Genomic DNA, 24,486 nt, shown 5'->3' with positions numbered 1-24,486 from the left:
GATGATGACTGCACCACTTCCCTGGGCAGCCTGTTCCAGTGCCTGACAGCCCTTTCAGTGAAGAATTTTTCCTAATATCCAATCTGAACCTCCCCTGGCACAACTTGAGGCCATTTCCCTTTGTCCTATCACTTGCTACTTGTGAGAAGACACCAACACCCTCCATCCTACAGCCTCCTTTCAGGTAGTTATCTTGCTCTGGTGTTACAAAGTCACTTACATTAGGCATGGTAATGGTAATAAGAGCCTCACACATCTAATGGTTGCTGTGCAATTCTGCGAGTGTTTGAGTTTTCATAACCAGCTGTGTGTAACTGCTGGGGTTGATCCATCTTCACAGTGTTGTGTGCAGGATGAGAGCTGGGAACGTGCTGCCGTGGTGGGCCCTGGGTGCTGGCCCACTTGGTGCCGTCTGGGACCGTCGCTGCTCTGGCACTGCCGAACAGCTGCTCAGGCCTGACACAGTTCCCTGGTGCTGGACCCTGGGGTAGGTGGATGCAAACGTCACTGACAAGAGTTGAGAAATTAATATTCTTGCAAAAAATATGGCTTGACTATATTGTAAGTGGTCAGGTGAGGCTACTGCAATGTGGCCACATAATGGTGTTCTTGAAGAGTAAATGAGAGACTCTGGGGACTTCAGATGTAGTGGATGTGGTGGCTTGGGCATTGATGTAGCATTTGTTTGGTCTAAACTTTACTATCAACATTTAGGAGTGCACATAGATAATTAATACAAATCTCTATCATTATCTATGTTTTCAGACTTTTTCTGTGCCTGTAAAATTTCCAGGATGAAACAGGCTTTGCCGAACCAGATTACTTTCTTCTAATGATCTGTTTGAATATCATCATAGGGTGGGGTTTTTTTTGTTTGTTTTGTTTTTAAAGGAACACTCTGCAGAACAATTAGTTACTGTCCCAGAATTGGCCTGATGTTTCCAAATGGAATTTAACAGACTGTTACAAGAGAATGGCACTGCTCTGAAGATTTTGTACAGTCTGTAATGACACATGATGCATCTGGATGGAAAAGTTTGTGTGTGTGTGAAGGCAGGAAAAATTAGCTGTGATTTCTACTTTGTGCATGGCCTTCTGTAATGTGGTTTTCTTGAGATAGTGGAGGAGAGGAAAACAATGATTTAAATTGTTTAAAAACTGTATGTCAGTATGTTACCTATAACATTCTTTATGCTATTTTAAAAATGTATCGTTAAAAATTAGTTTGATGCTTGCTTAGTTTCCTTAGACTGTCTTTACAGATGCTGAGAAGCCTGTTGTAGAGTTTTTGAATGAAGGTAACATAATTTAAACTTTTTTTTCTTTAAAGCAAAGAAGGAAAGCAGGCAGACTGTAGTAAAACTCCCCTTATTGGCAAGAGTAAAGAGAACCCTAACAGAGCATTGAGAAAGCCTTTTCTCCTTTCTCTTCAAGCTGCTGATCAAATGAGATTCAAATAAAACAAATGAAATGTAAGCAATCGAAGAGTCTTCCAAATCTGGGGGAAGGGAGGGGTATAAGTGTGTGAAGAAGTATATAGATCTGATTAAGAAAACTGTTGCATGAACTTTGGAAATGAAGAGCTTTCTTAAGCTAAGAATTCACCTTTTAATATTGTAGTCTCTTCAGGTGTCTTTCAGGGAAGGAGTATGTAATTTCCAGACTGATACAGTGTTTACCTGGTAGCAGATAGTGAAGAGGTGAGAAGAAGCAGTGAGTAAGAGCAAAGGTTGGGCTGGAAAGAAGACAAGGGCTATCAAGGATTTCAACCTTCATGCTGCTCTGACAGCAGCTGTGATACTGATGAGCTATTTAAATGGAAAAGGGTCTTGTAACCTGTTCTTAAGGTGAACCTGTTGTAAAGAATAGATTCTAAGAAAATACATCTATTTTATGGAACCGTGTTACTGCTCGTTTGGAGACTCATCTTTAGTCTCCTAATGCTTGTAACTTGACTTGAGGACTGACTGAAACTGTATTCACATCTGTGTCACATTCTTTGGTGACGCTGCCACTAATTTGTGTGGCTGTGACACGGTGAAATTCTTTCTTGATGCTTTTGTTTTTAATATAACTTTATTGACTGCTGGAAAAATCTCACGTTTGTCAAGCATGAAAATTCCGATAGTGTTAGATAAGCTTTGAAGGAGAAAGATTTATTTGGAATTACAGGTTGATGTATTTTCTCTCATATGCTTCTCTTGCCTTTTGTTTGAGTGCATGGCCAAACCGGGCTGTACTCAATCCAGACTTCACGAGCTTGTTAGTTAATGGTTAGGATACAACTTGCACTAATTGGCAAGGAGTCTGTGATTTTTTTTTTTTTTTTTTAAATTTTATTTTTCCTACTGAAGCAAGAGTATTTGTATAGAGAAGAACATTTTATCTGAGCAGTCTTTTTACTGCATTGAAGTAGGTGGTTCGGACTCGTGGAATATTTATTACTTACCTGCCATCTCAAACTGTACTGGAAATCTCCATTTTGCCATGTTTTTAATTCAGCTTCTAGTGATACGCATAATATTTCTTCCTTACATCAAAAATGTAATACAGCTTTTTGTGAGGATGAGCATTTAGATGACTTTGATCTGAATGTGGAATGCTTGGTTTCCATTGCACTGTTGCTATGATGAAAAATAGACGCCAAGAAAATATATTGCGAAAATATGTGGTGTTGTTTTCTGTTGTGCTTCAAGGTAAAACTCGAATGTGGTAGTGGAAAGCCTGAGTGAAACTACTGGTCAAAACTTGGCACATGACAGCAAAAGGGGGCTGCATAAAGGATTGTATATGAGTACAAAAAGTTTGTATTAATAGAGATGAGCTCTTACTTGCATATTATATTAAGCTTCGACCACTTTAAATATTATCTGGAAATGATTTAAAAATATCATTAAAGGTTTAAAATTTTCATGTGGGAAGACAGAAAATTGGGCTTGTACACATTCAGCTGAATTTAAGATACTGTGGATTTGCCTTAATTACAGCTGTTGTTGGCCCTCTGTCCTGTAAGAGTACGAATGAAATCCCTTACTTAGTGAGACACAGAAGCTGTTTGCACTGATAATAAAATGTATCCTTGTTCCAAAATGGGATAACCTTCACTTATACTTATTTGCCGACAGCTATGCGGATGGTAGCTGTGATTAGAAGAACTCTGGTGCAGCCAGTACCCAGGAGAACAAATTACTAAAACTATATAAAGAAAAAAGTACAGTGTGAGTTTACATATACCTGGTTTCATAATTCTTGTTTTCACTGGATAACTGCCTTGAAAAATAGATTTTTATTTTTTTTTAAAAAAAAGGTCAACCCAATTTTTGACACTGAATAATTAACGTACAGACCTCACTGATCTGAAATAACACTAGGAAATTTCTGCTCTAAGCCTCAAATTAATTGCTTCTAGGGTTAGCAGAGGAACAGAGGAAACAGGAATGATGCTTAACATGCTTTGGAGCTACCTTTTTTTGTTTTCTTTTCTTTTTTCTCCAGCTGTTGTATGTTGCTAGAAAACTTGGAGCTATGTCTGCTGAAGGCAAATATTCCAGGCTTGAAAGAAATTGTGACGGGATGTCTGTCTGTGCTGTAGGCTGTGTGGAGTAGAGGCAGTTTAATGATGGAAGAAAATCCCAGGAGCTGGATTGTGCCTGACTTCATCCATCTATGTTATGGCATTTTTGATGTATTTCAGGACTTTGTGCTGTATTGTAGGAAGTGCATTTATTTATCTTCTTAATTGGATTCAATTTGACACTTTTTTGAAATCCTCTGAAGGCAACAGTACAAGAGCTTCCAGAACAATGTGAAGCAGTTAGAAGAAAGGATTCTTCACAGAAGGCTTTATAATTTTACCGTGGTATTTCTGCTTCTGTATAGAGACGAGGGTTCATTGCCCTCTCTGGCTGTTTGTCTATAGTATTATACCTCATGTTTTCAGATCCTGAAGTTGTTTCATATTGATCATAAAGCATCAGCCTGCAGTTTAATTGCAAAGTATTATGGGGGGGAAAAAAAAGCTTATTTTTTTCAGACAAAGAAGGGTGGGCGGGTGATTTCTTCTTATCCAGACTTCTAGGAGGATTTAGACTGGTGGCAAATCTCTATGAGAAGAAGAGTTTAAAAATAATACTTCATACTTATGTAGAACACGTCAGGCTGGGGGTGCTATAAAGGTAAGCAATATTGTGTTTGTTTTACGGTTTAGAGGGAAACAAAGCGGTAAAGTCTGAAAATCATGTAGCCATTCAGTAGAATTGGTGGAAAAAAATTCCAAACCGCTGCCGTAATATTGGAAACTTCACTTCATTGCCTAGATAAAAGTTGTTTGCAAAAAGTGGGGAATCAGCAATGTCTGTCCTCTGTGAATACTCATTAGTGGTACAGCATCCTTTAAAACTCTAATCTTAGGACTTAAGCCCCTTGCTTGATCTCCAAGTGTCCTTTGCATACTTTTAAATCTGGAATTTGCTGCAATTGGAAGTTGTTCTTTGCATTCTGCCTATCTAGACTCTGCATGCATGGATCTTTACAATGCAAGCGGTCTTTTATCAGCATAAATTCTCCAAGGAATATCTGAGTATTCTCATTTAGTTTCTAGTGCAACACCTGGAGGCTTTCAGGTTTGAATTTTCAGAAATAAAAATGCACATTTAAATGTCAGATTGCCATTAATACATTAAACAAAATTGCTGTTCGGTATTTATTTGCTAGAGGTTAACACAATTTCATTAATATTAACTAGAAGAGCCCTCTGGCTTTAAGCATGCAAAAAGAATTTTCAACTAAACCTGGCAACTTCTTATTTCAAATCTGAAGACAAAAACCTTTCTAAGGCCTTGTAGATGGTGTGGACAGCACCAGTTTTTAACATACCTCTTCAGCAGCAGCAGCACTGTACTGTTTTACCAGAGGTTTCTTTGAAACATTTCTATTTCTGGTTTTAAACTTTTTGGCTGTGTAATGGTGATAAACATTTGCTTTTGGGTAGTGATGTGAAATTTAATCAGAAAAATTTGTAAAGTATTCTTTTTTAATCTTCACATTAGGTATATTGTAGAAGGACAACATCCTCATTGATTTTTTTTTTTTCTTAAATTCTTCAAATCCAGTGCAAGAGAGAAACATTCAAAAGGAGCTTTTTTGTTGTTGTTGTCCTTCGTGTAGTATCTTGTCTGAACTGATACTGTAGAGGTGTCTTATTCTTAAGATGTCAACGATATCTATTGATCTGAAACCTCCAGCACAAGAGTTAATACAAACCTGCAGGCAGCAAATACAAGACTTAAGGTTGACAAGGCAAAATAATGAAACAGTTTGATATATGGGAAAGTAACCACAATCTGAGAGAGAAACCAGGGAATTGCATGCAGGTTCCATGCAAAAGAATCTTTTAATGTGACTTTGTAGCTGGAAGGACAAATACTGTCATACACCAGAAGGAATTTGTCTAATACAGACTTTGCCTTCAATGGTATATTCCCAGAGCCTACGTTTACTACAAGAGGAAGCAACAAGTTCCTTCATTCTTACATTGCTGGGAAACATGTTTTCTGAATCTAGATCTTCAGTTACAAAAACCCAGCTTCTTCCATGAACACCGTTATAATGGTAAGAAGTGCTTTAGATAGCAGTGAATGTAAATTTCTGATTCTGAATATTCTGACAAAACTGACTTAAGGGTCTCTGACTTTTCCCAAACCATGTTTTTTGCTCTTGAAAACTCAATTTCTGTAATACTTTTTACTAGAGATGTAGAAACTGGAATGCACTTTAGTATAACTAGAAATACTAGCACAAGTGGTTTGGTGTTTTTTTTTTTTTTTTAATTATTTTCCTGATTTTTTTTTTTTTCCTTCAAGATTCTGTTTACAATGTGCTTCAATAGGTTTTTTCCCTTCTGCCAAACTCCAAGGTGTTGGTCATAGAAATACAATATAATATAAACAATATAAACAGTGAAGTGTGTACAGTGTGAACACTGAAATCACTGGAGTTGAACCTGCTGTCACTTCATGAAGAAGTGGACAATGTTTTTGTCTTCCCCAACATTCTAATAAATAATAAAATATAGACAAATGACGAGAGAGTTGCCCTTACGCCTTTTTTCTTTTTTTCTGCCTGAATAAGAAGCAACGATTTTAGACAAAGCTAAAGGTGTCATTGAGAATGGTAGAAAAAAATCCCCTTAAGATTAATGAGAGGTTGAGATCTATGCACGAATGAATGTCTTCCAGGCAGTTTAATGTTAAATATTCTGATGATGTCACTTGCTTTTCTTATTTTCTAGAATTTGATTAGTATTTGGGGCAGGAATTCTCTCTTACCTGGGTGTATAGTATGTGGTGGTCAGCTGGATAAAGTGAAAGAGCAGGAGGTGTTCTATGTGGCTGAGTTAGGTTCCATAGGAGACACGATAGATACGAGTTTTGAGCTTTGGATGTAGGCATAGAAAACTTACTTTAAGAGTTAGAGTGGAAAGAATTTCTTGTGGAAATGAGACACCATGATCTCAATTTTCTGGGACAGCCATTTCTAGAGTCATAGTACTTCATTTCCATACTGAATTCCAGAAGTGCAGAGCCACACGTGAAGTTGCGTTCTGTTTCCTTTACCAGCTTCCTCCTCCTCTGCTGTGTTCAGAATTCCCTGGGAGGATTATTTTGTTAAAGATGAGCTGCATTTTGAAATTAGATTAACTAATATTTTGGGGATTCTCGAGAAGGCATTTTTCCTGTAATTATTTATAATAAGCCTCTTGAAGTGCTTTGGGTTTATTTTTTTTATTTGCTGGTCTATGACACCTTTGCCTTCAGATACTTTCCTCTAATAATTGCAGAAGATGAGTTAAAGAATTGTGAGGCAGGTAGTACCTGCTTAGATTTGTATCTGCGTAGATTTCAAGGCTGGTTAAGAGTCAGCACAGATGCACTTTGCCACAAATTGGCAATGCAGAAAGTATTCTTCATGCACTAAAAGACTGACAATAACTTTAAAAGATGTTTTTTATTCCTACTTGATGATTTCAAAGGTGAAGAGACTTTGTCTTAAGTTGATGTAATTTAAAAGCAAGTTGTTTCAGATAAATTACGCAGCAGATTTTTCTTGAAGGCACATCTTGGGAGGAAAAGGAGACTTTTTTAGGTCACTAGGGGATGAGACATCTTTTTCTAGGACTGTATAGTCTGACCAGAATGCTTTGGACATGTCTGACTTAACCCTTGTTGATCCTTGTTAGGACTGGTCATGGGTAGATCAAATTTACTGCCTCCTGGCCACAGCAGACACAAGTAGTGGAAATGTAGTGGAAAGCTTCTCTTTTGGGTGCGTGTGATTTGACATTACCACTTGTAACTTGTGAACCAATGGAATATTAGTCTTGCTGTAACACGAGAAGTGGAGGAAATCTGGTCTGATGGAAGTAGCTTTCCATAGAAACAGAGTATTCAGAATGCAAATATGAACTGGTTTTGCTAGTTCTCTCTTCAAAGCATACATAAACCAATTTTGTAAAGGGGTAGTACCTTAAACTTGAAATATTATGATTATCACAACATTTCCAATAATATTTGATCTGAATATTTTTCCTCTGTGGTAGATAGAACTTTTCCTTTGTAAACAGAGCCAGGAGTTATAAAAAATACAGAGTGTTGATCCCCTTTGACATACAAACACCAGCCCACACGTGGACAGTCATGGACTCCCCTCCACAGCAGGGGAAGAGATTAAAGTACACTTTGTCCTGTGATCATCTGATCGTCTTTTGATCTTTCCTATTATTTAAATGCCTCTACTAAAAACCTCACATAGAAATAGGGATCCCAACTGGGGGTTAATTTCATATGTGAAATGTGGTAACCTTGTATGTTTTGTCTCCTGCACCCATAGACAAGAACCCAAATTGTAATTCAAAATGCAGAAGAAAGTACAGAGGGCAAGCTTGGACAGGGTGTCTCTTCTCTGTTGTCTTGTGACACAGGCTTTCAAAGCTTCAGAGGTCTTTTGATTTCTAAAAGAGGCTTTTGATTTCTTGCACTTCAAATGACTTTATACTGTGTTTTGGTAGCCCGTTGAGATCATGAAGTAATTATTGAGAGCTGTAGATAGCTAGTGTAAGTCAAAATACAAACACTTGGTTTTTACTACTGCCTCAGGCTGAATGTTAAAGCTGTTTTGCCAGCCCAAGTGTCATGATTCAAAAGAATGCTGTTAACTTTCAAAGAAATAGTAGTTGAACATAGTGTCACATAAAAATCAGCTTTCCTAAATTGCACTGAGTTGAATTTTTTTTTTAATAGTTAAAACTGGATCACTTTTAAAGTTCTTCTTCTCATCAGTGCAGTATGTTAGACTGAAAGTTATTTCTATTCAACATACAATATTATTGGGTAGTTATTAAACGTGTCAGTCTCTGGGCTTTTGGATACTCCAGAAGAAATGGATACTATATTATTATTTATAAATATTCCTATTCTCTTAACACTGATGTAATTATTTTGCACATCTATCCAATGCTTTTTCTGTTTAGAATCTAGAAATTTGTTTCATGCAGGAGGAAGTATATATGAGAACTGTTTTCATGAATGCATAATCTAGCAGGCTTGCTAAATTAAGTTGCCTGTACTGGGATGCTGGTTTGTTTAATCCTGTAAGACATTTCACATGAATGTGTAGACTCTTTGCTGAAAGAAATAGAGCCAAGGAAAGTGACGAAAAGTTAAAAGTATGAAACAGTGTAAAACTTGGCTCACCATTCATTTTCTGCTTTTCAGTGTATAGAAAATACACGTTTGTGATTATATGTGACATGCATGGTTGTTCTTTGGCAAGAATATCAAGATATCATTTCTGGTTATGCATCTGATTTTCTAGTTCAGATAGGAAAAGAAGGAATAGCCTGTACCATCCAAGCCAAAAACAGTTTGTTCAATAAATTTTACAGAAAAGAGACCTTAAAGATTATGATGAAATCTGGTTTAGTTGCTTGAGAACATAGCACTTCATGCACTGGAACAGGCCTTTTTTCTATGTGAGAATATCACGCCATGATTGCTACGATCAAAACTCTATACAGAGGGTGTTAGACGCTGGAACAGGTTACTTGGAGAGGCTGTGGAATCGTCATGGTTGCAGTTTGTGAAAACTCAGCCTTGATCTAACTTTGAAGTTGGCCTTACTCTGAACAGGAGGTTGGGCTCGAGAACCTCCAGAGGTGCCTTCCAACCTCTGTGTCTCGGGGGTACGGCATTAGTAAGTGACTGTGAAGAGCCTGCAAATGGCAGAAGCGTCTTGTGCAGAGGATACTCAATATCTTCTGTGTTTTCAAATGCTCTGTTCTACTTGCTTATATCTAGGTAGTTATATTTTCTATCGATCTTAATCTTTTTTGTGATGTGTATCTCAAGGTCTTCTTCACAGTTGGTTTGCATTAGCTTATGCAAGGGAGGCGGGTGCTTATGGAACTGTAGGACAAAGTTTATAGTAGTTCAAATACACTATTTTAAAACAAGGAAAAATAAGTTTTAAATATCAATGCTACTTTTATTTTCATACAGGAATTAGACTTAGTATTTGAAAGTTTTGCATGAAAGAAGATAAGGAGTGGTCTTGTCATCTTAACTGTGTGAAGTTACATCTAGTGTTGGTGACCAGCAACCCGTCCTCCCATATCCCTCTCAGAATTTTCTCTTAAAGTGTATGCTGGAAGTACCTCAGCACTGGTTAGTTGATCTGATATCTGCTGTATAGAAACAGAGAATAGTGCTTCAAGTATGACAAGTGCATGGAGGGAAATAAAATCAGTAGTTCCCCTGTACAAACAAGAGGAGTGAAAGTGAGAAGACTTCCGACCTCACACAAGGCAAAATGGATGGATGGCCCTTGGCTTTCAAACCTGCCACTCCAGTGCTGCCTCAGCCACTGTCTAGCTGTTTTTGTGGAGTGTTTCAAGCTATTTGCATTTTATTTATCAGTTGTTCTTCTGTGCCCCTGTCCAGACTCAACGGTGGGGCTTTTACCAGGATGCCAGGCTGAGGGCTGGCTGGATGCTGTGAGAAGGGGCCTCTGCAGTAAGACACTTCATGCTTAAGGGCTCCAGAGTCCAGATTCCCGTGGCAGCTTCCCTGCTCAGCTTTAATTTTTTTTGACATGTGTGCACTGAATAAATTGATAATATGTTGTCACCATTATACTGCTTTCAGCTTGCGTTATTTTTTAACCAGTCATCGTGGGATGACAGTATATGTTGTGTATTGTAATCACACTCAGAAGTAGCAGCAGAACCAAGTCAGAAGCCTTGTCTAAAGGATGCTGAAAGAAAGATGTATTTTTTTTTTCAGTAAGTATGTGCTAGGAATTTATTAGAAGCTATAACATACTCAAATAAAAGAAAGGAAAAGTTCGCATTGTATTAAGAATTTAATTTTAAGATAAAGATTTCTGTGTGATAGCTTGAAGCAATAGTTCTTGCTGATGGAAAGCACATGGGCTAGGAAGACTGAAGAGCTGGAAACACCGCTCCAGGTACCTGGTTACTTGGCTCTCTCAGGGTATCCTGTAAAGTACTGAAGAAAATTCTGTGAAGAGTGAAACTGATGAAGTCTAGTTTCCTACTAATCTGTGCTCTACGTCCCTTTTTCACCCCTACTCCCCCATCCTCAATTAAAAAAAAAAAAATTAAAAAGACCTCCAGCCCACCCCCTGCCATTATAATGTCAGAGGAGACTAAGACCACGACGTTTGCCCAGACAAGAGAGGGTGGGTGGTCTTGGCTGGTGTGAGTTCAATTCTGTACGGACTGGCCAGGTGATAGAGCACACCGAGGTGCTGATGATTGAGGTTGCACCTATACAGCCTCTTGCTCACTGGAAGACTACATTAAGTTTCTCTTTCTATTCCCCACGCAGCTGCTCATTTTCATGAAACCTATCTGTCCAGTTGGTTCCCAAGTGTTTCTGAGAGGCTGGGAGAAGAGGCACAGCAATCAGAAGCCCTATCTCATTAAAGGCTAGAATTAAAAAATGTACCCCGTGCTACTGAAGAAATGACCTACTTACGATGAAACACTGAAGTTTGTGTGGATTTACACTTTTTAGATAAAAAATATATAAACTGTTTTTTGAAGAAAGTTTGAATCATCTCATTGGTCACTTTTCTGCTGTGATCCTCAGCTCCCTGCCCAGATCCAGGTTTCTTTTTCAGAGCTTCATGTAGATTTTGTGCATGCAGCGCTGTTCTGTTTGAGTAACTTCTGTTCTCCATGCGAACTGCAACTTGATCGAAAAGCTTTTCTGTCCTAAGTAGTAACTACACTAGGTTGTGTCTTCTGTTACCTTTTTCTCTGGTAGTGTTACAAAAACATTTATTTCAAATAACTTCTTGACCTTTTGAATTTTAAAACTTTAGCAAAAGCTTATTTGCTTTGTATTATCGATATATTGAAATTGTCTTTGTGCAGACGTTGCTAGTTGCCAAATCCTGTGGTCCCTTTTGCAATCGATTTTTTTGGGGGGGGTATTTTGGATTACATAAGAGTTAAATTTTTTTTCTTTTTTATTTTTTTTTTTTTAGATGCAAATTTATTTTGAATTTTTATAGAAACTTTATGGTATTTGTATATTGCAAATTGGCTTTGTTCCCAAAAAGCAAATGATTTCTAGGACGTTTGCTTTCTCTGTGGTGAAAACAGCATCCTTGTTTAAACATCCTTGCTTAAACAAGGAAAGACCAAAATGCTTCTTGTTTGGGAACTCCCAAGCTTTCTAATTCTCGGAACATATTTTTCGGTAAATTCACTTTTGCTTCCAGTTTCTAACTCTCTGTACTAATGTTAATATGAGTTAAGTAACAACAAAATGCTTTAACCTTTATTACAGCATTAGCAGGCTGAGATATTACCTGAGGTCCAGCCTCAGATACTTGAGTACCACTTGTGTTGAATAAGAGTAGTGACAAAAATGAAGCTCAGTGAGACATGACAGACCTGGAGCAAAATGTGTCACCTGTATGATGACCAGAACAATCTCTGCTTCTGTCCTTCTGCAGGAGCAGGAATATAAGCATGTATGGGCTGCAGGACAGGTGGCTAAAGTTTGTAATCAGCAGTGGACAGAACTAACTTTGATGAACAGACCTCTTTGTGTGTGTTTGTTTGTCCTGAAAGGTGATCATCCAAGATTTAACAGTCTCAAAAGACATCTAAAAGTCGTATTATTTTATTGTGATTTGTCCCAGGAATGAGAAACTGAAGCTTAAGAAATATGGTAGTGAATTAGGAGTTAAGATTTAGCTTGCTGAAGAAGAACCAGAGTGTTTGACTTGCTGGCAGCTGGCCGTGCTTTTGGGACCACAGGCCCCAGCAGGACTAGCCCATCTCGGATGTTTTAGCCAGACTCCTCTCCCTGCTTTCTGGAAGTGTGTTATCTTCATTGCTCTAAGTGCGTAGGATCTTACCGAGGTGTGACTTCAAAATTGCATCTTGTTGGCAGTTTGAAACATGGTTATGGGGCTATAATCCAAGTCCTGCTGTTAAAGGTTCCTGAAAAGGAAAAGGAGACCTTGCAGATGACACCTTGTAGTGGTATGTAAACCATAACAGAAAGCCGTTTGCAAAAGGGTGGCTGCTGAAATGTTTGTAATATTTGCACTTGTGTTCACCACTGATCTCATACACAGGTGTAAGAGCCTGTTACTCATGCATGAGGCTCTATAGCTACAGATTTGTGGGTGCAGTTTGATAGTCATAATGTCTCCCCACCCCTTTGTTATATGCAGCCCTGTCATTGTAATAAGGAGATTTTGGTGTTCTTTTAAGCTCAGTTCTCTCTTGTGTTTTGCTGCAGTACTTCATGAATGGCTTCCTAGTTTTGCTGCATAAGAAACTCCTGGCATTTCAGAGTTTTGTGGAGGAGAATTCCTCACTAAGCTGGCTACTCTGGTGCTGCGCTTGTTTAGCTTTTCTGGTCTGATGTACTTCTTCATAAAACAGAAATATAAAAGCTGTGGCACACAAATCTGGCTGTTAGGCATATTGCATAGTAAATTTTATTTATCAGTGTGCTTTCTGGTAGTCTTCTGTGACAAGATATCCAATATGTCAATTTGAAAAGTGGAGCCCTGTGCACTTCATTTGGGTATGAAATCTCTCTCACCAGCTGACAGTCCCAGCCCCTGAGCAGTTTCATGTCTCTATGAAACTCTCACCTGCTGCTCATTTGGCATTCGGTACTCTTTCGCAGTTAAATCTTGAATATTCTCCTTCTCACCCCTGCTTGCCTCTTTGTGACTAATTATTCGGTTTCCATGAAGAAATGGTGCTGTGGGAAGACTTCACATCTCTGATCATTAGCTCCTTTTTGTTTGGAAGAAACTTAAAGGGAAAACAGATGTTCAGTAGTTGCGTTGTATGACTTAGAAGTTCAGGAACTTTGTGCTCTTTTGACTTGCCAATTCTCCCTTCAGAATATCTTTTAGTGCCTCTTCTTCTGAATTTCTTATGTGGGTCAGAATCAGGCCATGCCTTGTTTTATTCTGGCTTTTTAAAGAAAATCACATGCCCCATTTTCTTACCAGACAACACGCTTGGAATTTGGCTTGACTTCAAGAGCCAACAGAATAGCAGAGGTCTCGATTATGATATTAAAAAATTTCAGTTGCAGAGGGAAAAGAGGCATTAGTATGTGTTATAAAATTCCTAAACTGCGGGATCCAAATGAAGCTTCTCCCACAGTTGCACACAGGGAGCAAATCCATAGATTTCACCAGTCTGGATCCTTATGGAGTTGCACTTTTTATCCTCTATTGCTAAGATCTTTTTATCTTAAAACTACAATAAAGTGCCAGGTCCTGAGCTCATGCCCGGGTTCCCCTGTGCAGCCACAGATGTTCAGCAATGGCAGTTGTGTCTTGGGCAATCTCTGAAGCCGTACGGCTTTCGTCAGCTGTGTTCCTTTCTCACTCCTGGCACTTCTCTTAACCTCCTTATCTCTCAGACTCTTCTTCTCAGCGTCACATCTAATTTCTTGTGTGCTGGTTACAGTCTCCTGAATGACCTCTTCAGTGTCATGATTATATATATATAAAATAAATTATGCTTGCTGCTGAAACTCTAGCTCAGGCTTTGCTTACTTTCCTAGTCTGAAATAATCTGAATTTCCTCATTAATGAGAAGTGCGAGTTACTTTCAGTTCAGCCTTCATTTTTCTGTTTGTTTGTGTGTTTGTTTGTTTGTTTTTTAAGATATTATTCTACCAAAACATCAGACTCTGCAGTCTTTAAAGAGTGCACAAGGAACAGGCAGACATTAATGCAAATTATGGGCCAGTATTTTTATTTCCCTTTCAGTTACTGTAGATATTTTTTTTTGGGGGGGGGGGTTGGGGGGTGGTTTTGAGTAAGACCAAATAATTGGATCTATGTACCAAGTTACGAGGATGGTTTCCTCGGGCTCTCTGTGTATTTGATGGAGATACAGAGAGGCTTTCCCTTGGGGCAAGGGGTCAATGAAGTGTGGATTTGTCTTTCAGCATCACTACCCTTGCTCAGCTGGTGTTGGTAACAACATGAAATGGTATCAGCAGCGGGTTGTAATGATTTTGTCTTTTGTTTCTAGAAATAACAGTTGGCATCAGAAATGAAAGAAATTTCCTTGTCTGTTTAGTCTCCATGGAGAATTCTATACCAAAGCTATAGATGCCAAAATGATCTACAAGATAATACATTTAATTACAAGTACTTGTTTTGGGCTCAGCAAGGGAAGACAAGATCACAAAACCCGTGTACAAGAAGGTTTGCCTACTTGGGATGTGAGGCGTTTGACTCCATTTGTGGTATTGGTGGACATCCTTTTATAATTGAGAAATGAACTGAGCCTCACTTCTTCATTCTGCTGCTTAAAGCTGAACTATAACTGCAGCAGCTGAGGCAACTGTAGAGCAGTGGAACACTTTTATATTTCCAGAATCGGTTAGCATGGAGGGAGAATTCAAGTATGCCTTTCTCTTGTAAGTATCAAGGCATTTCTCTTACGCAAATAGCTGTTGTGTCTTCCCACTGTGCATTCTCCTTCATGTGCTGAGGTTTTTTAAGACCACTTAGGCTTATTTGACTACAAGACAAGCAAGGAAATGATTGAAGAAAGTTTTAAAATTTAACCTGGCGTATTCTTCTTCTGTTGCTCTACTACTGCTTTGCATGCTGACTTAGAAGAATCATAGTCCAATATAATATGTACTATAATTCAGTCTTCAACTGCGTTAATTATTTTCTCGGCTGCCTGTCAGTTGTGCTTAGTCCTAGTGAATTATTCAAGTGGCCGTGTTATGTAGGCATTTCTCCTCTGTCAGTCAGACTTGTATCACCCATTCTCGTCATGTGGGGATGTATCCAAAAAGACTGGAAAGCATTTAATAAGTCAAAATCTGTTGTTTTGTTCTAAACCTGACTTATACTTTGCACAGCACAGAGAGGAAAAGTAGGCAGTGGACCTGTGTAGACTCCAGATATCATGTATAGGACACTGATGGTTGTGTGCTTTTTACAGTAGCATCTGAGTAGTGTCCTGCGGTACTGTACCTGTGCGCCTTCTCCACACCCCTTGCTGCTTCCTCCAATGATATAACTTCAATATTAAGGACATTTTTCAGAAAGAGAGAGAAAATTATGGAAGAATGCAAGCTCTGTTTTTATTTGTTCCTAAGCTGAAGCCCATAATTAACTAACACTTTGCTTACAGGATTAGGTTTTAGTTGTTGACCTGCTTGGCCTTTGAAAAATGTATTTTACAGATATGCTACACATAATATATCACACAGTTATGTATGTATTATGTTCACATAATGTGTGAACACACACCTCTTAGTGCTTTCTTTTTTTTCACATGGTCTCTCAGAGGTGCTCCATTTATTTCATTTAAATGGAAAAAGAGATTTAATTTCTCAGAGGTTTTCTTGTTTTTCCTTCACAGAAACTATCATAGAGCATGGACACCAGTAAGAAGACAGAACCACCTTTATCTGTAGAAATGGTACAACAAAGGGCCAATCCTGATCGCAGTCCTTCAGCATCAATTTATGTTCCAGAGCAAGGTGGCTACAAAGAGAAATTTGTGAATGCTGTAGAAGATAAGTATAAATGTGAAAAATGTCACCTCATCTTATGCAATCCTAAACAGACTGAATGTGGACACAGATTCTGTGAAACCTGCATGAATGCCTTGCTGAGGTATGTCTTTTGTTATGATAAAACATGTTGATACCTTTAAATCTTGTGAACTGCTGAAAATAGTGTGGACACTTGTAGTTTTAGGAATAGCTTAAGCTGCTTCCCTGGCTCAAAGCAGCCTTCTGCTTGTTGCTTACTTGTTTATTTGTTATCCATATGCTGGTGCAAACATTTGTGTTCTACTCTGGGTCAGGATGAGATAACTAAGCTTTCCAACAATGCTGTTGGAAACAGCAACATTGTTGAAGTGTTTTAATCCCATGTAGTGACATTTTAAGTAAGAATTTAATTGCCTGTGGAGCCTAAATGGAGTAACTATTTCATGTGACTGCTCACATGGCTATTTTGGTGTAAAATAGACTCAGTAAATCGTGGCTGTGCGAGGAAGTGACCCTGCAGAGGCAGCTTAGAGTGATAGTACCTCACCCAGCTGCGTACACAGTCTTGCAGTTGAGTGGTGAGACCCTTGCGTAAACGTAACTGCTTGTGGAGCTCCCTTTCCCCATAACCCTTCCAGCTGTATGTCCTGGGTCTTTCTGTTGTGTGGCTCCAGCAGGGTCAGGAAGGACGGCTGGCTTCTCTGTTACCGAGATGTTTGGGCCAGAGTGCAGAGTGGGCGAGTGAATCTTATAGACGTAAAATGAATGCTGACAGATCCAATCTTTCCCAGTCTATGTGAGAATAAAAGTGCAATCACTCAAGGGGTATCTAGCTATTAATAAATATCTGTGCATCAGCAGAAGTACATTTCTTTGCCTCTCAGCTTTGATGCATTGCTACTGATTGTGTTCAGCAGCGCAATTTCAAAACTTGGTCTAATGACTGGAGGCCATTCTCCAAGCTTTAATCTCCTGGGGTAAATAAGCAGTCAATACTTCCACTTACTAGTGGGAAAGCAGAAGTACAGAAGAGACTGAGCTCACTGGATGTTGACGCTGGACTAACAGAGGTTTTGACTTTGGAAGGTCTCGGTGATATGTTTTCTTTTTGTGACCATCCTGACTCCAGGTATTCCTTTATATTTCACTTGGAAATACTGTAATCTCAGGTAGATATAAATCAAGACTACATGCTGCATGGCAAAAGAGATTGGAGGATGTTACACTACTCTGTCTCATGATAAAGAGTAATCTCTGTGCTGTGCAAATACAAGGGCTCATAGCTCACTAATCCACTCTTGTAGGTTGCGTCCTACAGCATGTCAAATTTAAAACAACAAAAAACCACCCACCAACTCTTCTTTCAATACACGTTTTCAAGTGAAGTGTAGTTTATATTTAAGAAATGCAGTTATTTCTTTCTGAATATATGTTTTTGGAAGACTCTTACATGGTTAATAACAGTGACTGCAGAAAAGCAAACAGCTGCCATGCTTGTATGTGTGCAGATGGACAGAGCAGATCCTTAACAATCTAAGCAGTAACAATTCTGGCATTGCTGGAATTTGGGCAGTTTTTCTTCCCTGCTGTGAGACGTGCACATATGCTTATTATGATGCAGCTAGAATACACATAATTTTGCCTTTTTCGACTTTCCAACCAGTCTGTTATTTAAAAGGACACATGGGTAAGACCATCTACCACACTGCTCTTTCATTTGAGTTATTTCACTATGTTTAAGTGCCTGTTGCAAACAAATCCTTTATTAAAATTAAATTTATGATTCCTTCTTTTGAGAAATAAAAAGCATGCCATAAAACTGGAAGCAAAATAAGTTTACATTGTTTCTGTAGTTGGCACAAAAATTTTTCATTCAGTGTTGAAATGCTGCTGCACACACGCACTGATGACATACTAGCAGGTTCTGTTCCAGGGTTATTTGAGGACAAAGAATTGTTAGTCAGGGTAGATAATGCAGTTAAGATGTCTGCTTAGTATGCAGCAGTAGTTTAAAAGAATGAGTGGGATGCTTGAGTGAATTCAGTATAAGCAAGGAAAGCATGACATTGTTTCAAACACTATATGCCCTCAAGTAGATTAGTTTCCTCTCTGTGAGTGTGGTGGGGTTTTTTTTTACTTAAGAAAAATATTACAGATATTGAAGTTGCAAGGTAAGATGCTCAGAAATATGATGAGGCACAGAATGGCCCGTTCAAGGAGCAGAAGCAAGTGAGATGGTTTGAAATAACCATACTGATTGTATAACATCATTGAACTTATTTGGCCCTTCACATTGATTTGCACTGCTGCTAGCAACCACAACTTACGTAGCCTGTCAATTAGTTGCTTTACAAAAGAATTTACCTAGCTTTTACCTACTGCTTTTCATCCATAGATCTCAGTGCTTTACAAGGAAGATCAGTATGATTATCCCCATTTTACATGGGGAAAAGGAACTCAAAAGGAATGAAGGTATTTACAACTACAACAGCTGGTCAGAGCCAAAAATGGCTGTAGGAACCCAGGTTTCCTACACTCAGTTCAGTTCTGTTTCTATTCACAGGCTGTTCTGCTCCTCAACCTACCTCTTGTCTAAGAGATCACAAGTTTGGTAATTAGATTACCAAAACAGCTGCAGGGCAACAGTTCTGGTAAAGGAGAGAGCAAGGGTTTGTAACAGATGCTCAAACCAGAATAGACTTGCAGGAGACAGATATAAATACTTTTTTTTACCCTAAGATGATGTATAATTGACTGTCAGAGAAAGTAAAGTTTAATTAGGTGGTGTTTGAAAAAGGACTGGATAACTAAATAGACAATATTTTGCCTATTGAAGTGGCGAAAATTGCGGATCAAGTGCAGACTGTGAAACAGGGAAAGAAATTTACCACCTCGAAGAAGACCACTGTGCAGTTGGATGGAGGCATTGGGGGGGTCTTCTTTCCTTAGGAATGCCAGACTGTCCACTGAAAACTCAGTGCTCAAGTTTTTTGAAATAACATCATGTTATTCATGATAATGAACTGCATCCACTTTTAATGATTTTAAAATATATCGAATAATCATAATTAAGTGCCTCATACATGGAAAGTTTTGTACTACAGAAGTTCAGATGAGTTAAAATATTTTTTTCTTTTTCTTTTCTCTCCAGTTCTTCTAGTCCAAAATGTACAGCCTGTCAAGAAAGCATAGTAAAAGACAAGGTATTGTTAACATCGTTTCTTATTCAAGAGTATTTGGTTGTGTGGCATACATAAGATGTATTATTGCTCCATGGTGATTATTTCATAAGCCTAATAAGCTACCTGAGGAAGATAGTTTTATAACAAAACTCTAAACCGTGTATTTTATATAGGAAGACAGCTCATTTGTCGTGAAAACAGCATGTCACCTTCATCCCTAATGGTCCAGCCAGGTGTCACATCTTGTTTTCATAGCTGGGAGCTGCAGCAACACAGTGCAGTTGTCCTCCTATCAAGTGGGAGGATGATAAGAGATATTGCATCTCCTGTAAATGCAGAGATGTGACAGATCTAGGCAAACCTTGCTCCTGAATTGGCTCCGAACCAGTGTCTACTGTTTTCACTAATCTGTTTTTACAGTGTGTTGTTATGTGAACCACACTGGAACCAGAACAATGTGGAGTTACAGTGTGACTGTAATAGAATCAGATTCTTATTATATGGTTATTTCACCGATGTCCTTTTCACTGTTTTTCACAGCAAAACTTCGTGTTGCCTTTGAAGGGTTGAGGGTAGAGAAGATTCTTTTTGACTTAGTGTACACAGTTTATGCAGTTTTTACATCAGATTTTCCAGTGTTTAGTAAATTATTTGTGTTAATAGTCTTTTGTCCCTAAGTAAATATTTGTAATAGTAACCATTTCAAGAAAATGTTGGTGGGTACGTTAATCACTCCTTAAATCAAAATAGTTCCCTGAACAGTGCAGAGCATGATTCAGTTTTGACATTGATGAGCTCTCCAAGACCTCAGAGAAACAGTCATGATGTCTACTTTATTTGTCATTATGACTCTGACTTTCTGGCTCCCAATATACATAAATATGTGCATTTGTTATGAAATTTTAGATATATCTAAAACAGGAGAAGGACGGTGTATATTAAATATGTGTTAGACTTAACTGTGCAAGTGTGTGATTTCATGAAGCTGGAGGCCTCTCTCTTCCCATAGAATGCCAGTGTCCAAAACTGCTGGAGGGCTTTTGGACAGTCTTTGGAAAACGGTTTAAAAGTTGTCTTCTTACCTTGATTTCAGTCAGCAAAACTGTACTGAGTAACCCTGTGAATTACTTTGGAAAAAATATTATGGTAGCAGCAAATTATTCAAATGAGATTTCTTGATTCATTAAACTTCTCATATGCATCTGAAAAGTAAAAAGAAATCGGTGACCTGTGTCAGATGAGATCAGATGAGAATGGCTGCAGCATTTCCTTCTTCACTGGTACTGGGGATAGATTCATAGTCACTGTGGACATACCTGAACATAATTCTTAAATGTTAGCATGTAGAACTGTTCTGTAATTACAGTATCCCTGTAGCGTACACAGTATCACAGAACTCTTGTCAGAGAAGTAGTCACAGGTTGGGCTTGGTTCTTCAATATTTCTTAATGGTCACGAAAGCAATTGCAAAATAACCGGTCCCTTTGTTTTGGAATTCAAAATAGCAATAATGGTCTTCAGTCCTCATCCCCAGTTCCTGCCCTTAGCAATGGGGCTTCCTGAGAGTGCAGCTACGTTGTCTCTTTATCTTCAATGGGGTATCGCCCATAAAAGTTGAAAAATCCAAACCCTGAGCTCTCTAAATTCTTGTGGTTCTATTATAGACAAAAAATGCTGGAGAGGCTTATCAACAATAAAATGGAGAGATGGTTAAAGCCTGATTATCTGTGAAATAATAAACCTCCTCCAGTCTATGACCTTAGGACGTCTTTAATTATGTGTTACCACTGAAATGCAAGTAGGTGTTCCAGCTAACCAGTCTAGTCATCATGGGACTACCTTCCATGAAATCCTTCCTCTCTGAACCACGGCGCTTTGACTCTTTTTTTATCTTATGGTTTTGTCCCTAATACACCAGTTTCCCAAACAATGCAGAGAGTTCAACCTTATGCATGCCTGTTACTGTCAAGCAAATAGCAAAGAATGTATTCCTTTCTTGTACCTGTCTCTTTATTGTATTTATAGCAAAAGTGAAACAGTAATAGAGCATCTGTCCAAATATTCTCTTTCACTGGGCTGCTTTGTAGTGGAGGAATCTCAGTGATGTGCACACTCAAGAATAATTGAATTGTAGGATTTTATTTCTGACACATAAAACTAGAATTAAATGACACTGCTGTAGCCAAATTGCATAGCTTCTATTTTTTTTTGAACTTGGTTTTAAATTTCTAAAATGAAGTGATTTTTTTTTTTCAGGTATTTAAAGATAATTGTTGCAGGAGAGAACTGCTTGCCCTTCAAATATACTGCAGAAATGAAAACAAGGGCTGTAAAGAACAACTATCTTTGGGTCAATTACTGGTAAGTAATCTAGCATAGTCAATAAGCTTCATTTTGAGTTAAAGAATGAGAAGAAATCTTGCAAGTTGACCCCCCAGTCCATTTCTTGACTTGCTCATGGTAGTGTTTAATGTTATTTATAAATGTTGGAATAGAGTTAAATGTTTTAAAAACTTGGCTTTTCAATGAGTCAGGAGGAATTATAGTCAAAAGTCTTATGACTGTGTAGGACCAAAGTTCAGAAATATAAATGCATGAAGCAAATGAAAAGTGGAGGGAGAAGTGAAATTCAGGAAGATCTTAATGTGTACTTTACAAACGCGAGAAATTTGAATTCCTTTTTGGTATATTTTTATTTACCACTCTTAGTCCTCTCATGTAAGTGGTGGTTTATGCATGGAGTTAAACCTTTGGCTTCTCCAGACTTGAACCATATAGCTTTTAGCTTTGTGGCATGATGGCATAACATAGCAGTAATCCAGTAATTTAACAGTTGGAAGGGGTTGCTGCACAGCAGTCTGCAGTGAGATGTGTAGGTATTTAAACTTGCTTTGAGTGAGCAAGCTCAGGTTCTTAAACAACTTAAAGCAGCATCTATGTTTGTGGGGAATAATATACCTTGACAAAGAAGGCTCACCTTTTGTTTAAATAGCCTATGTGGAATTCTGGACTGTGATAGAATGCTTTTTAGCATAAAATTAGCTTGCATACATCTATAATACAGTGAAATCTGCTGCCTAGGTAAAGCAAATGTAAAGTCAGAAATGATTCCTGAGTATGTTTGTTAGTGTTTGCTCTTGCAGAACTGAGTGCACAAAATAAATTTACTTACTTTGGTTCTGGAGTTATTTAACGTGGGATGGCTCAAGGGCTAAGAAGACATGCACAAAACTTAGTTGGCTTGACTGTTTTCTCTTTTTGATCTTTCAGATGCATTTGAAAACTGATTGTCAATTTGAAGAACTCTCGTGTCCTCGTGCTGATTGCAAAGAAAAAATACTGAGAAAAGATTTGCCAGACCATGTAGAGAAGACCTGTAAATACCGAGAGACAACCTGTAAATACTGTAAAAGCCAAGTCCCAATGATTATGTTGCAGGTGCAGTATTTTCATACTTTAATGTGGAACAATAACTCTTGTGCTTCTGTGTAGCTGCCAGTAGAGCCTTGGCTTCTCAGCCAGGATTAGTAAGTCTAAAAAGAAAATAAGCTGACTTTCAAAACATTTTTTTTCTGCAGAAACATCAACTACTGCACTGACATTTTCTTTTTTCTGATGTTTAGATACCGCATTAAAACAAATTCACACCCACTGCAAAATATTGATACTAAAGTATTTTTTGCTATGCTTTTTATTTTGCTTAAATTGATATAATAAATGCAGCTACCATCATAATGATTAAATGTGCAGGAAAAGCATAAGCATAGCAATTGACTGGGGAAACAGCATCTTTCTACATAATCCTTCTTGGGATCTGTTAATGAGAGGAAAGCAGGAAACTGTGTAAAAACACATTGTGTCTTGGCATAGCCAGCAATGGTACATGACAGGCCCAGACAGAGTTACTGCTGTTCTTCACATGCGAGTAGTTTGTCTGACAGGCAGCATGTTGTAAGTTAGAAACATAGACCAGAGGTTGAGAAAATCATATTTAGTTTACATGTTGAATTGTAGCTTGACTGTATTTGCATTATTTCACACTGAACTCTATTATGCCATATGTCTCTTGCTGTAATTTTCACATTTAAAAAAAAATTCTGTTTACATGGTTTCCATAGTCTGACAGTCTTGGATTTTGGACCTTCTTAGTCTAGTAAGAGTGATGTGAGACTTCATCTGACACACAATACACAAGAACACAAGTGAAAAATAAGTTTTCAATGTTGAGAAACATTCTTTGCTCAGAGAAATCATTACAAAAAAGCAGAGGTAGAATCTCACCAAGTTCTGATTTGGATTTGGCTTTCAGTTGTCTGAGTGTATACTTGCAAAGGCAAGTACTTCAATAATTGTGCATGACGTAGCGTAGTGTGGCTGAAATGTGAAAATACACAGAGAAAATTAAGTTTGCACTGTATTTATCCTTGCACATTCTGATATGTAGGTGAAAATGGATTTAGTTAGATTATGGGTTCACTTCTCACAGAATTTTCTTTAGGCTGGGAATTGATGTGAAGCAAAGAGTGACATTAAAAAATGTGTAATGTCTTAACAGATGAAATCAGTGAGTATTAAACATGTCGTCTTGTACAAACTGGATTTCCATATCTAAGCAACATGCCCACATATTCCTTGTAGGCAGTTTCTTTTTATAGGAGAATGTGGTTAAATTTTTTGCGGGAGTCTGAAATACCCTTACATTTTGAGGAACAGAGAACAATGTTTTAGTTTGAGAACAGCATCTTTTATCAGATGTTGATGAATTTAACGTTTATGAATCTTTGAACCTAGCGGTAGCTTTCAAGATACTCAGAAGGTGAGACAAATTTTAGTCTGTCAGATTTTTAATTCACAGCGAAACCTATTTTAGACAGATGTGTTGGAAACAGGAATGGCGTATTCCTCTGACATACAGAAAACAGTGTTTGTAAATAAAGTAATTGTTCTCCAGAATCTTAAGTGGTGGAATTCTGAGTTGCTTTAAGAGGTAATAGAATGGGCTTATTCAGAGAGCCAAAGAGGTTTGTTAAAATGTAGTTTTGTGTTGAGATGTCACTGTTTGGATTGTATTAAAGTTGGTACCGCTATTCACCTGCCGTTAAAAGTTCTAAACAAATCTGCATTTGTAAATCAGAACATTTCCAAGGAGTGTTACATTATTTTATATTGTTATTGGCTTATATGTTGCAGTACATAGAAAAAGGACA

The 24,486-nt window shown here is 38.0% G+C and overlaps 1 protein-coding gene across 9 annotated transcripts in view; it reads left to right on the top strand.

Moving 5' to 3' along the window:
• The window catches only part of TRAF3 (TNF receptor associated factor 3), a 74,394-nt gene that overhangs the window by 23,062 nt on the left and 26,846 nt on the right, over nucleotides 1–24,486 (top strand). For all 9 annotated transcript variants that reach the window (XM_082057846.1, XM_082057847.1, XM_082057845.1 and 6 more), the window contains 4 exons: nucleotides 15,962–16,218; nucleotides 19,249–19,300; nucleotides 21,536–21,640; nucleotides 22,550–22,717. In XM_082057846.1, the coding sequence (XP_081913972.1) occupies nucleotides 15,977–16,218; nucleotides 19,249–19,300; nucleotides 21,536–21,640; nucleotides 22,550–22,717 (567 nt within the window). In that variant the 5' untranslated portion in view covers nucleotides 15,962–15,976. The remainder of the gene's footprint in view (nucleotides 1–15,961; nucleotides 16,219–19,248; nucleotides 19,301–21,535; nucleotides 21,641–22,549; nucleotides 22,718–24,486) is intronic.

The sequence above is a fragment of the Streptopelia decaocto genome (assembly GCF_964273445.1).
Source record: "Streptopelia decaocto genome assembly, chromosome: 7".
NCBI classification, from domain to species: domain Eukaryota; kingdom Metazoa; phylum Chordata; class Aves; order Columbiformes; family Columbidae; genus Streptopelia; species Streptopelia decaocto.
The sequence above is the reverse complement of the archived record's forward strand: the minus strand, read 5'-3'. Positions and strand labels throughout refer to the sequence as shown.